The sequence below is a fragment of the Brachionichthys hirsutus genome, chromosome 15, assembly GCF_040956055.1.
Source record: "Brachionichthys hirsutus isolate HB-005 chromosome 15, CSIRO-AGI_Bhir_v1, whole genome shotgun sequence".
Taxonomy (NCBI): domain Eukaryota; kingdom Metazoa; phylum Chordata; class Actinopteri; order Lophiiformes; family Brachionichthyidae; genus Brachionichthys; species Brachionichthys hirsutus.
In genome coordinates this window covers 6,333,932-6,348,207 of record NC_090911.1, presented here as the reverse complement: position 1 = coordinate 6,348,207, position 14,276 = coordinate 6,333,932, and the positions used below count along the sequence as shown (strand labels likewise).

The following is a 14,276-nucleotide window of genomic DNA, read 5'->3' as shown; positions in this document are numbered from 1 at the left end:
CTCTTTCCCTTTTTTCCTCACTTCTGTGTCTCTTTGTATGTGTGTGTGTGTGTGTGTGTGTTTGTAGGTGTGTAGGTGTGCCTGTGTGTGTGAGTGTGTGTGTTTGTCTGATTGTATGTGGCTATGTCAGGCCAGGGAGTCCATCTTGATGGAACAAAATCTGTGTTGCTTTCCTTATAAATGTAAATATGTGTCGACATCCCGAATAGAGATGCAGATTTAATAATGTACAACTCATATATTTACTTTTTTTTTTTAAGGCATAATTGTGCTAGTGCTACATACTATATGTTTAAGCTCTTTTGGTGAGGATTAAGTTGTGTGCTGCTCCCATTAATGAGTCGTCACTGTCTGATAATTCCTATATCTGTATCATCCTCAACAGTGTGCGATCTGATTCTCACAATCCACATCTATCTGTCTCCTCAGCCTGTCAGAGCCCACTTTTGATTTTGGTGTCTAGCCACTTAAGAGGATAAAGTCCAGCTCGCTGAAAGTTAAAACCCTCAAAAAGCCTTAATCGACTATAAGTTAGGTTTTGGAGGCTCGAGAGGGATGTTGCTAAATAAATTGAGTTGGTAGCTTTCATTTGTTAATCACTAGGCATGACTTAATATAATCAGAGTTGTTAATAAAGTCTTGTTTCAGATGCATTTTTAGGGATAAACCTAACCCTCTTTGTCTTTTCCGCTGGTCAGGCTTTCATAGAGTGAGGATTCCCACAATCTTTCTCTCTGTGAGACGGGATTTCATGGTTTATGCAAAAAAATATAGACGAATAAGGTCAATGCAAATTAGATTATTTAAGCTCTCTTACATAAATAAATAAAATACCAAACAAGGGTCAAATTGTAGAATAAATCCATATATTTTAATATCTGCAATAATTATTCTTCATATAGCATAAACTGCAACTCATGTTTTTTAGAAAAGCACCTTAAATGATGGACAAATTACTTTCTAAATCAAAAACATTCTTTGTTAGTCGACAATTCGGATTTTCATTGCAATTGAAAAGGTTTTTCAGCCAATTCCATCTGCAAAAATAAAAAAATTAATTAATTAAATTAAATATAATTTGTTTTCCAGCTTGCACGCTCTTGTGGACTCTTCATGGTCAGTTTTTTTTTTGTTTTAACCATGTTCTGTCACGCAGACAGAAGCAGCTTACAGAGATTTCACCCCACACATTTGCTATTTCTTCAAATGTGTTTTCAAGAATCCTCTTTTCTTTCCCTGTTCTCCTTCCTCGAAACAATTTTTTTGGGGGGGGGGGGTTTAAATCAGGTTTGACTTGATAACATGCTGCTGTTTAACTTGCACTTCAAAATACATGACTAATTAAAAACCAGTGATCGTAGTCAACCCAAATCCATTTATAATCTTATATCTCATAGTCTTAAAACTACATTGGGGGGTTTGCTCCAATTGGAATTACAGAAAAAGAAGAAGATGATGGAGGAGCAGGAGGAGGAGGAGGAGGAAATAGAGTATTGTGTTTCTAATCTACAGATTTCATGTTCAACTATCACAAAAACTGTAGTATATGCTTGAAAATCTTTAAACCCCAGTATTATCATTTCCATTGCACATGTTTTTATTAATCCTCCAGAATATTATTTTTAAAAAAAACATGTTTTTCCTCAACATATTATTTGTAAAAAGAAGTAAGAGAAAATCTAAAACCTTTAAAGGATTTGGAGAGGATTATCAAGAACATAGAATTCTTATCCTACATGAGACGAAGAACGTGTTTGCCCAAGTGTTGAAAGCACAGAAAATAACAAGTGTGTTCTTGTTGTTTTCAGATGGAAACTTAAGTCTAATCATTGGAGTCACCAACCAGACTGGCTGCTACGACGCAGCAGCAAGATCCAGTGATTCTCTGGGATGGTCAGATGTTACATCAAATGGCTCACCGCAGCATGAGCCGGACACATCTGGACACCTAACAGATGAAGATGATGAGGAGCATCTCAATAACGAAGAAGAAGACCAAAGTAAGGACAGGGCGAGCGGTATGTCGTCGCCTCAGATTCCATATGATGACATGAGGGAGGCTGAGTGGGAGCCGCTGTCTCTGCCTGCCAAGGTGAATGGCTCCATCTGCAGCCCCTCCAGAGCCTCCGACGAACTCTCTGCCAGGAACGGCCACTTGAAAGACGAACCTCACTCAGAACTGGGTGGTCTAATCGGTAGGGCGAGTATCTTTCAGGCAGAATCTCTAAGATACAGGCCACTACCTGCAGAGGAGGACAGTGACGGGGAGGTGGAGGGCGAAAGGCCGCCTCGACTGGACACCTGGGCTCTGGGCCTTCACGAAAGAGGCCTCGAAATGAGCCGAGGGCGGCTGAACTTCAGCCTGTTGGAGCAGGCCATCGCTCTGCAGACAGAGCAGAGGCAGGTGCTGCACCATGCCTACAGGGAGATGGACCGCTTCCTCATGGAGCAGATGACTCATGAAAGAAGGCACCACCGGATGATGGAAATGGACAGCAGACTCAACTATCATGGAGGAAAAGGTGACTATAGAAATGTGAAGGGTGTATTATCAATGAAAACCGAAGGTTAGCAGTCTGGAAAGAAACCAGTTTGCACTTCTGTGAATCATATATTGATAGAAACAGAGTCAAATACAGAAGAACCAAAATTCCTGATAGAATTGCAACTAATTTTGGATTCTGATAGGAATCTGCTGGATATTTAACCGTGACCAAAAAGTCTTAAATCCTCCTAAAGTACCTCTCATGTTTTCCTCTGATTCTTCAAATAACTGCAGATAAATGTGTAATCCCAGATGTAATCTTTCGATGGAAGCGCATTAAGAAGCGAATGCTCTGTGTTGAACTGCAGCCGTAACTAAAGTGACAGCTTAATAGATGCGTTTTTGCTTTGCATGATATTTCAGCCTGTTGACCTGCGTACGCTGCGGAGGACAAGTGTAGCATGTCTCAGTTGTTTTTTACATTCCTCGACAGAAAACACTCTGCTTTGTAGGATTAGGCGACAAGTTCCACTGTTGTGTTTTATATATTTAATTTTGAAAAACTTGTTTTGCTGTCTGAAGATTCTCCACGAACAGATAAAAGGGATATCAAGTGTCCGACTCCAGGCTGTGATGGCACAGGTCATGTGACCGGCCTTTATCCGCACCACAGGAGCCTGTCTGGGTGTCCTCACAAAGTCCGAGTGCCTCCAGAGAGTGAGTGCAACACGCGGTTCTGTGTAGCGATGCCGACATAAAGGAGGATTCATACTAAAAACTGCAAATGTTAGTGTTTTACAGGCAGTCACAGTAATTAAAAATCCTTTTAGCTCAGACCCAAAGACAAGAAAGACCCGCTTATACATTTAGTTCAATTCTAAGATGTGTATTAAACTTTTCAAATAAATGTAAATGTTTTTCTCTCTCGTAGCGTTGAAATGTTTGAATGCTAAACCCCCCTCCACACACACACACACACCCCACATTGGCGATTGTCAAGTCATTTCAATGTAACTCAGAAAACATTCAACATTAAACAGTAATGTTACAAAAGGAACAAAAAAAAAAGTAATTAACTTTTTCAAAAAAGCGCATGCTTTTAGACTGGAGGCAGTATTTGCAAAATCAAAGGGCGAGCTAACGCAGCATTCAAAAATAAATAGACAACTCCAGCAAACTAATTGGGGAACATGTACAGAGAACAAGTTTCTAAGGACACAGAGCGGACCTTTAACGGCGTGTTTGTTTTTGAAGAATATAATCAGCTGTCTTATTACGCTCCTCTTTGCACTAAGCTATTTACATTTCAGCTACTTTGTAGCGTTCCTCACAATGGCAGAAGCCTTTTTTTTTCTCCTGAGTCTGTCTCTGTAGGATCTTTGCTCTAATGTACTAACCGGTTCCATAAATCAACATTTAACGCCTGCATATTTGATATCTTCCTTATAAATAGGCACGTGTATATAAAATAAACACAGTTCCAGACTTGCATTTAATTGATTGTGTCTTACAGACTGAGTTAATATGGAGACAACATGTCTTTCTCTCTGAGCTCATCTCCTCTTTCTGTCCTCGTCTCCTCAGTCCTGGCCATGCATGAAAACGTCCTCAAGTGCCCCACACCTGGCTGCACAGGAAGAGGACATGTCAACAGCAACCGTAGCACCCACCGGAGGTACATCGGCAAGAGAGGGCCATTAGAAAATCGGCACCGTGGTCACAGATGAGTTGCATTATGGGTCTAATGTGTTTGATTTCCCCCCCCCCCCTCACCCTGGACCAGTCTCTCAGGCTGCCCCATTGCTGCTGCAGTGAAGGTCTCCAAACCTCAGGAGGAGAGCCCGAAATGCAGACAAACACCTGAGCGTTCGCCGAGGTATGCCATGATGATTTTCACTGTTACTGGTGTACTGTGGCCACAGGAAAAGTAACTTCAACGAGCATCCAGACATCACATGCAGCTCTGTTGGGGATGGAAGTTGTCGAAAGCGTAACTGAGGATATGCAAAAAAGCGATAAACACTATTATTGTTGAGGGGAGTGTTGAGTATTTTTGTTCACTCCCAGCAGATCCCGAAGCCTATTTTGAGTTTCCAAGCAGACGTAAGCAATGGTTGCTGGTCCTGTGAGTTCTTTTCTATTAGAGATGATAAAAGAGCAGAACTCTTTGTTCCCTGTGGATATATCATGGGCAGCATGCCCACTCCTACTATATTAATTAGTCTGGCATCCTGGCTGTGGGTGTACAGACACACATCAGATCCCAGACTCTATGTGCAAGCAAGCACTGGCATCCCTGAATGCTTTAAAGCAATTCCTCTACTTAACGGTTTAATATGCGCTTGTTGGACACTTATTCCACGAGTTGAGCGCAGTTAAATAATCTGCCAAATAATCTGTCTCCTTGTAGAGCCACCGGCTTGATGAAGAAGTTTGAGATGAACCAGTTAGACTACAGGTTCTCGCACCCCGTAGCAGCCTTGCAAACAAGCCTGACGAAAGACATGGACAAATACAGCAGGATTCGCTTTGATTACGCCAGCTTTGATGCACAGGTCTTCGGCAAGCAACCTCTGATGGGCACCGACCACGACCAGGAAATTTCACATTCGTCTGATTGTGAGTTTCATATCTCATATTTGATGTATTTCTTTTTTGTTGTTGTTGGACTCAGAGGTAAATAAATGCCACATTTTCAAATGTGGAGCTTTTGTTTTAAGATACAAGATTAGTATTGGTCCAAAATACAAGCAAACATCACTTTAAAAAAATTTGATTGATAAAACCCAGTGATATAATTTCCTAACTTGTTTTTTTTTGTATGTATTATTAAGTTTGAGCAGAACACCTGGTGTCTCGGTAACTAAATGATTCACTAATTCTTTGTCTTCTAGCGCATCAGCAGTATCCTGGCTTCCTCGGTGCTCCAGGTGGCCGCTTGCCCACCTCTGGTCAACACAGCCCACCGAGTCAATTCAAAAAGGAAGATGGTCTCCAAGCCACAGCCGCCACCACGGCCATCCTTAACCTCTCCACTCGCTACCGGAAGAACATGGAGGCTGTCGCCGGCCGGCCATTGGCAAGCTCCACAAAGGTAATCAAATCAGACCACTTGGAAAGGTATTTATTGTGGTCATTTTAAAGGAACTCTGATTTGTGTATAAAAAGGGAAGACATCAAACGACAGAATTTGGCAAAGGGAACCAGACGTGCCGGTGGCAGAAAAACAAGGAGGTTTCCACTTCATAAAGCTTTAATGTACACAAATGAACATTTGTGTAATCACATCAAAAGAAGGAACACAATCAGCTTTCTTTTCCAATTACAACGACTTGCTTTTTAAAAAAAATAAAAAAATAAAACATGTGGTAGTGTATTTTGTTTTGACATCAGCTGGCATGTAAAACCGCTGAACTGTTGTCGAAAACCGCATCTTGCCCGCTACAGATGGCAGAGGATATTTTGCTTAGTTACATGATCCAGCATCGGCTGTGTGTCTACACCAGATAGTCTTTAAAAATCATTTGAAGGGATTAAGCCAATCAGCTAAAGGAGTTAACATCTAAAAAGTTTAATTCGCGCAAAATCCAAATTCTTCTTGGATGAGCAGACGGGTCCAGTATTTTATCTTTTTGTCCCCAGTGCCAACCTTGGCATTGTGTTCTTCTCTAAACTCACTTGGTGATTAATATTGATCGCATTCTGTGGGTCACATACGTGCTTGCTGCACCGTAGATGATTCAAGGTTTCCACACCTACACAGCCCAGATCCTGGTTTCCCAGCTTGTTGAGCTGAGAATGTGGCCTCGTACCAGGTACCGGCCCACTGCATGAATAAAACAGCGTTAGCAAGTTAATCATCTGCTCCCATTTGCAGCTTAGTTGTCCTGGAGAGACGCAAAAAATAAAGAACAGATTTCAGGTCTGAAAAGAAAGCCATATTTAGAGTGTTATGTGCGTTAACCTGTGTGTGTGTGTGTGTTTGTATTATATACATATATATATATATATATATATATACATGCAAAAATCACCAAATATCTGACCTTCAAAACGTGAATATCAGTTATTTTTAATAGTAGACGCTTAAATTACATTCTTAATTAAAAAATGACAATAATTATTTGTATGGAATTCTGAGATGTATTTTTTCTTTGTGATTTTAAAAGAACATTACGATCTAAATAAATCACAAAATGCCCCCGCAGTGGTGTTGTTGTGATTAGGAACACACACATCATCAAACGGCAGGATAATTAAAGTGGATGGCCACATCCAACGTCGATGAAAATTATTCACTGTAATTAATTTGGAAAAACTCTCCTTTGTTCCAAAAAAATAAATAATGATGTATAGGGTTTAATGAAACATATGAGTTGAATCATTGGTTTCATTTATGGAAAAGGATTTCGATGTTTTAACGAGTTCAAACTTTTAATACCGTAAAACAGCCGTACGTCATCGCGCTAGAGCATTTCAACGCAGAGACGGCAAACACATCTGTCAGCGGGGAAACTTATGCTACATTAAGCTTTTTAATTTTTTGCTTTAATAATGATGACCTAAAACCAATGACCCCCCCAACCCCCACCCCTCCCCTCCCCCCAGCTGCCAGCATGGTTGTGCGTCCTAGAAAACAGATGACACAGCTGTCACTGAAAAACTACACACCAGTGATTTATTTTTGTGTGTGTTCAGCAGAATTATTAACACTGGCTTAGTTTATTACTTTGTCTGGTGTGAGATAACCACTTTATGTATTATTTACATGCATTGTTTGTCTGCTGAGTTCAAGTTCACACTGTCGCTGCTCTGGCATGCAAATGAGGCATTGCTCTCTTTTATTTACATTCCTTTCAGTGTAAAATCGCCTCTGTTGACACACAAGGCAATGACACAAGATAATTTACTTTACTGTCCTATAACATTTTGCACCGTGCATTAATTGATTAAATGTGAATGTCTTTGCCTCTAGGATATGCTAATAGAGGTGGATGAAAATGGCACCCTGGACCTAAGTATGAAAAAGTGCAAGGAAAATGTGAAAACCCCAACAAGACCCCCCCTGGATGACCTCGCGCCTCCTCCTGAGTCAGCTATGGCCAAAGGAGGGAGCGTGCTCATCAGCCCTACCTTCTACCAGCCGCTATGTGAGAGAGACAGCTGGGAGAGCCCTGTGCCCGTCAACTTCAGCAAAGCGCATGCTTTGCAGGAAGCAGAGGTAAAAACAGCAACGTCTGATAGAACCGAAAAATCATATAAGATGCAGGGTGAAGGTCAAACGGTTTACAGCCTCCTGTGTGTTATCAGGATGCCTTGCAAAGAAATTCCCGTTTTATACAAAGTGGAAATAAAACCTGAAAGGTACTCAGCAGAACGCAGCGAGCCAAACAGTTAGCACGTGGATCTACCGGTGAATGCACTCCATAATGAAATAAGACGTATCGTTTCTGAGACAATTAACACCCTTCCATTTATGGAAGAAGCTAAAGCAAAATTTACAAAAGCAGTAAAAAGAAAGAGAGAAAAAATAACTTGTGTTCAAAAAAGTGCAAAGACATTTCAGAATCCGCCCCTTTTATCTGGATCCTGTCCAAAATCCAATGTGTTCTGCTCGACCGCTCTAAAAGTTTCATCAAAATCTATCAAGTACTTTATCTTTGATAGATTACAATTCTGATAAATTAATATAATAAATATAAAATCCTGGATCAGCCCCTTGACCTGGATCCACGTTTTCCATATGAGCCACCCTCCCACTAAGTTTGATGACAGTCCATCCAGTAGTGTTTGTGTCATTCTGCTGACAGACAAACAAACGCCAACGATCATTAAACCTGACTGGCTGAGGTAAGCATGAGAATGAGCGAAAGAGGAGAGGGGGAACAAGCTTCATAACGCTGTCTGAATGTATATGCAACACATAAATGAGATATTTACACACATATAAATCATTTGGATTATTAAAATCTGCCTAAAGACAGTATAGTCATAACCGTAATTACAACAAAACCCAAGTATGAAATATTCTTTCTAAGAATATACTGACCTTAAAGTAGTTTAAAAATTATCAATCAATCTGAAAACAACCAAAGGAATAAAATTGAGTTTTTAAAATAAATGAAAAAATATAATAAATACAGAAATTGTTTAAAATCAGCTCAAATCAAGCTGGTCACTGAAGGTCCTGCTGGTGCATACATGATATTTAAAACAAAAAGCAGGACCGCGTTTGCAGTCTGATCCGTCAATTCTTATATTGTTACATTTAGAACTGGTGCTAATCTGGCCTCCGTCTACCGTTCTTATCCCTGAACGGATCCTGACGTGGGTTTTGAAGATTTTCTCTTTTGTTTGTGTCTCAGGTGGCGTTCATTTGTAGCTGATATGAGGAGTTATTTGACCTGATTTTAAATCATACACAACATCTGGTGATTGCACAATTTTTGTCTACTGCAAAAAAAAAAAAAAAGAAGAAAACAAAAGGAAATCCATGCATCATGTTTTTCATCATAGATACTTTGTGGATTAAATCTGACTTTAAATGGATGTATGGGTTACTACAGTATAAGTATCCATAAGCGTAATCTCTCTGCTTTGCACTCTAACCCAGAGGGTTTGTCTTTTAAGAGTATTAAAAGTATTATGCGGGGGGGGGGGGGGGTTCCATTAATTATTCACTTTTAGGTCATGGCAAATTGTAGCCTGGTTTCATACTTTGGACGTTTTAGACCATATTGTTTTTTGTTTTTTTCCTCTCAACAGGAGGATTACGACCGTCTCTCCTTGGAGGAGCAGCACTATAATGGAGACGGCGGCATGTTGAGCTCTAAAGCCAAGCTGCTGCTTCGAGATTCAAAGAAAGAACTTTTGAGGTAGGCGACGTTAATGAATGAAACGTCTCCGGGCGTCTTCATTCAGCCGACAGTGAATGGCGTGAGCCTCCCTTTCAGTTGGCACATGCTCAGTACAAACAATGAGAAGACCATGCCAAGCCCTACCTTTGTCTGAATAGGACGATTTGATATAAGCGAGTCAACATAGACTGGAGCCTCACTGGTACCCACCGCTGTAACTGGTATGTCTGCAGGTTCATGTGCAGCAGAAATGCTTCTATTTGAAAGTGAGTTTTGCTCCCTGAACATCCTGTACAAGCTTACAACTCCTGCCTCTCGTAGTTAGAGTGCATGCTCTGCTGGGTCTCCTCTTGAGAACAGTAGGACCCTTTAGTCTCCACGGCACAGCACCCCCCCTCTCTCTCTCACACACACACACACACACACAGTGAAATCATTCAGAGACATTACGAAGCTTAATGTTAAGCAATTAGAGTAATAATTCCTCTACTAAACTTCTGGCTGTACTAACTTTTTAATGCCCACGGAAAGCTTGTCAGTGCAAACGAGAGAAAGATGCAGTTCAAGCTTTGCAAAGTCCGAGGGAAGTGGAGTAATCTGTGCATTAAGTGCATTGTGCCTCTCCTGCAGCTGTCCGACCCCGGGCTGTGATGGCAGCGGCCACGTGACGGGGAATTATGCATCACATCGGAGGTAGTGCAATTAATTACACTCTCATTAGAGCCGGCTAGCACACATATAGACAAGGGAAACCGTGTTTGATTGTTGAGCTGTGTTCATTATCACTGATGAAAAGTTGTCACATTGCTTTTAGAGTTAGATTTCACATCATATGTTGTTGTTGTTGTTGTTTGTCATGACGCTTTCTTGTGAAAGGAAGCTGAATCGTGTTTTCAAATGACTTTTATAGAAGTTTGCATTGAGACATTGTGTTGAGATTAATAAACTGAGCTGTGATCAAAGAGTGCATTAAAGTGACTGTTAGCTCTTTATCCTCTCTAGTGTGTCTGGATGTCCCCTGGCTGACAAAACACTCAAGTCATTGATGGCAGCTAACTCTCAGGAACTAAAGTATGTGTTTCCAAAACTGTTGTTGTTGCTAAAGGTTTTTTCCACATTTGTGTTATTAGATACCTTTTCCCTGTTCTCTCTATTTTCTGATCATTTGTTTTCCTCTCCACTCATACGAGTGATCTTTATGAAGTTTGGTGCTTGTGCCTCTCTGCCAACTGTTTTGCTGAGAGACCTGGTTTTATGTGTCTCTCAACCCACAGGTGCCCAACACCGGGCTGTGATGGGTCCGGACACGTGACTGGGAACTATGCATCGCACCGAAGGTAACAGAACCACTGCAGCTGAGCAACGAGCGACATGAAATGCATTCGTCAGCTGCACGGCGTTCAGACAGATGGTGGAAGTCGCACTTTATGCTGCAAACATGCTGCACGCTTTTGAATTCTTGTGTTTACTTGGCGGCAGTTTCATCCGTCTATGCAGTTCACGTCCTCATGAAATGTACGTTACGTGCGAATGCAAACTCGACAGATGATTATACATTTTGATTTATATCACAGATTCACTTCGAAGGTGCCTGTAACAATTTAGCTTTTATTTTTATTTCATTTTTTTGTACTTCATTTTTTTCTCTCGTCGTCTCTTTGTAGCCTGTCAGGATGTCCACGTGCCAGAAAGGGAGGTTTGAAGCTCACACCAAACAAGGATGAAAAAGATGAGCAAGAGCTTAAGTAAGATTTTTTTTCTTTTTTTTTGGTCACACGCTGTCATATTTTTTGTTTCAAAAATAAAACAAGAAGAAAGTGAAAATGCAGCACGCCTTTGTGCCCGGGGCATTATACCTGGAGGCCATTAAGTCAAACAAAGAAAAGAATACTTCTCTTTGGCAACATTAGTGAATTATTTTCTGGGGATTAACTCTGCTTTCTGGTGGGATTTCCCCCCCCCCCCCCCCCCAGGATTCTGTATTTTCCTTTTTACTCAATAGAATATCTGTCTTGTTACTCTGCATTGATGGCTTTCTTTATAATTAAAACATATTAAGAAAACATTTAAATTGTTGCCATTGCAATCATTTTTGAGCTTGAGCATTGGTGTACAAAATTGTTATTGGTGGGGGAAAAAAATAATGTAATTGGTTTGCGGTTTAAATCCAAAGTCAGATCTGTGAGCCTTTGTTTACTTACACATCTGGATGCAGAGTATTTCTACTTTGATTACTAATGCAAGGGATGTGAACTTAGGAATTAGATTTGGATGGATCTCCCACACATCAGGAGAGAAAGGGAGAGAAGGGGGAGGGTAGTAAATATCCTCAGATTATTGTAAATAGTAGGCCATATGGCGTGCCTCCATTGTCCTGGCGCCTTTCATCCAGCCACGTACCTGTGGTGGTTTTAAGTAATGGGACTGGTGTTTTGTCCTCTAAGTGCTGCTGTGCTGTTCAGTCACAAAATGCTGAAACAGGCTTTTTGCGCCAGCATGTGCACCATTTGTATCATCTCAGCTGACCTTTCACCTTTATCGATAAGAGAAAGGGTCGCCCACCTGCAAATTACATTCTTTCGCGTGAGGGAACGCATGACAATTATCCGTAATTCATGTCACTCCATTACTGACCTGCAGAAAACAGGACCGAATTCCAGCTGACAAACTCTTAATGATATTCAGCGGGAGCTGCGTATTTGTTTTCAAGCGGCAAACCTCTGCATGCATGGAGCAAACGGAACATTCCACCTTAAGTTTTAGTGGATTAGTAATTTATGCGTAATGCGATTATTTCTAGTTTTTCCGACTTTCATTTTCATCAACATTTGGCTGGATTAATCAACTTAATGGTTAACAAATCTTCCCGTCCAATTAAAGAGAGATTTTTATTCTGACATGGTTGTTATTGTCCAGCCTGTCAAAGTCCTTTGTGTATAATTTCTTTTTTTTTTTAAACTAAAGGTGAGTTTTATTCTCTGTCTGAATCGGCAGGATTTGCAGGCTTACAGCTAGTTTGCTTCTCTCGCAGGTGTCCAGTGATCGGCTGTGATGGACAGGGCCACATATCGGGAAAATACACGTCTCACCGCAGTGCAGGCAGTTGTCCACTTGCTGCCAAAAGACAGAAGGATTCGTCCATCAATGGGCTGCCCTTCGCCTGGAAGGCCAATAAACAGGAGCTGCCCCATTGTCCCTTGCCTGGCTGCAATGGGCTCGGACATGCCAATAATGTTTTCGCCACTCACAGAAGGTGAGGTCGCCTGTCCAGCATTTTTATTTCTAAACGACGCCGCCGGCCGAGACATGCTGCGTTCTGACAGCGCCACTTCCACCCTCTTGATGCTTGAAGTTCCTGTTTGTGATATTCACCCACCTAAAAGCTGTCATTTCTGACCTGTTCAACCAGCTTGTCGGGTTGCCCACTGAACGCGCAGAGTATAAAGAAGAAGCACTCAGAGGAAGAGATGATGACTATCAAACTGAGAACCAGCAGTGGTGAGACGCTCTGCCACAGCGTGTGCTTTGGATCCCAAAGGATCTTTTCGGTTTTGAACGTGTTTTGATTCAGTGATTGATTTCAATGATTTCGACTCAGGTGTTGAAAGCAAAGAAGACATTCAGCATTTGGATCATGAGATTAATGAGCTGAATGACTCCAACATGAAAATAGAAGAAGATATGATGCAACTTCAAACGCAGGTAAATATCCGCTTCAGTTCATTTTTGAGGACAAGCATCTGAGATCTTTGTTCCTTTAATTTGATGAGCTTCTGGGTTTTTTTTCTTTGTGTGTGTGTGTCTTGTACTCGAAAGCAGATATCATCTATGGAATGCAACCTGAAGACAATTGAGGAGGAGAATAAGATGATTGAGCAGCACAATGACAGCCTTCTGAAGGAGCTCGCCCACCTTAGCCAAGCACTCATTAACAGCCTAACGGACATTCAGCTGCCTCAAATGGTACAGTAAGCCTCGACCACAGCCCATTAGACTCAACTTGTTTTATAAGGAATCTTATTTTCTATGAATTGTGATTTCTCCTGCGGTTGTTTTCACTAATAGTCAAATGTTTTTTTTTTGTGTTTGTTGCAGGGACCCATCAGTGAGCATAATTTTGAAGCCTATGTGAACACATTAACTGATATGTACAACAACTCGGAGCATGAATACTCTCCGGAGTGCAAGGCCCTCTTGGATAATATCAAACAGGCTATTAAGGGCATCCATGTTTGAGCTGCAGAGCCACCAAGAGGTTTCTTTGACTTGGGATAATGGCACTAGATAGCTCTGTTTTACTGAAGAGTGCTGGCTTGGCTGCGTGTATAAGACAAGGCTTTTGGAAATGTGTCGGGCATTTCCCGGTAAATACACTGCACTAAGAAAATGACCAGCCAGATTTGTAATGCTTTTATTGTTCACTTGATATGTTTATCCTGGTGAGATTTTTACCCCTCTTGCACTTAATTATTTTGTATGGTTTGCTTGATTTGAATCTGTATGTGTTCATGTTATTCTTAAATTATGAATATCTATTATTATATTTGTTCATCAGTGTATTTATTTCTTCAATTTTTATTTATTTCTAGAATTGTATATGCTTATTCTGTTTGACTTTCTGCACATTGTAAAATACACAGAAGCACATTCCAATTTTGCGGCGTACTTTTGCCATCTAGTGTTGAAAAGCATTTATTAGCCGATTACAAAACCATAAGTTGGAGCTCCCTTCAAAGTAAGAACCTACCAAAAGCGTTCATATTTTTAAGCATTGCTTTTGCTTTGTTTATTGGAACCTGAATGTACGTTAAGACAAAGTGAACACTGAGATAGGAATTTCAATGCAACTGTACTGTAATATTTTCTTCTTAACCATTAACAAGTGAATGCAACCAGAAAGTAACCACTGAGCAAAAAAAAAGATTTTTTTTTTT

The 14,276-nt window shown here is 40.8% G+C and overlaps 1 protein-coding gene across 1 annotated transcript in view; it reads left to right on the top strand.

Moving 5' to 3' along the window:
• Positions 1-13,578, top strand: part of st18 (ST18 C2H2C-type zinc finger transcription factor) — a 37,455-nt gene extending 23,877 nt beyond the window's left edge. The window contains exons 7-24 of the mRNA XM_068748629.1: positions 1,809-2,522; positions 3,068-3,202; positions 4,070-4,160; positions 4,269-4,361; positions 4,896-5,104; positions 5,380-5,579; positions 7,461-7,706; positions 8,657-8,659; positions 9,251-9,360; positions 9,973-10,035; positions 10,345-10,413; positions 10,617-10,679; positions 11,007-11,087; positions 12,374-12,595; positions 12,752-12,840; positions 12,941-13,044; positions 13,159-13,305; positions 13,438-13,578. Of these exons, the coding sequence (XP_068604730.1) occupies positions 1,809-2,522; positions 3,068-3,202; positions 4,070-4,160; positions 4,269-4,361; positions 4,896-5,104; positions 5,380-5,579; positions 7,461-7,706; positions 8,657-8,659; positions 9,251-9,360; positions 9,973-10,035; positions 10,345-10,413; positions 10,617-10,679; positions 11,007-11,087; positions 12,374-12,595; positions 12,752-12,840; positions 12,941-13,044; positions 13,159-13,305; positions 13,438-13,578 (2,780 nt within the window). The remainder of the gene's footprint in view (positions 1-1,808; positions 2,523-3,067; positions 3,203-4,069; positions 4,161-4,268; positions 4,362-4,895; positions 5,105-5,379; positions 5,580-7,460; positions 7,707-8,656; positions 8,660-9,250; positions 9,361-9,972; positions 10,036-10,344; positions 10,414-10,616; positions 10,680-11,006; positions 11,088-12,373; positions 12,596-12,751; positions 12,841-12,940; positions 13,045-13,158; positions 13,306-13,437) is intronic.
• Positions 13,579-14,276: the final 698 nt, after the last annotated feature.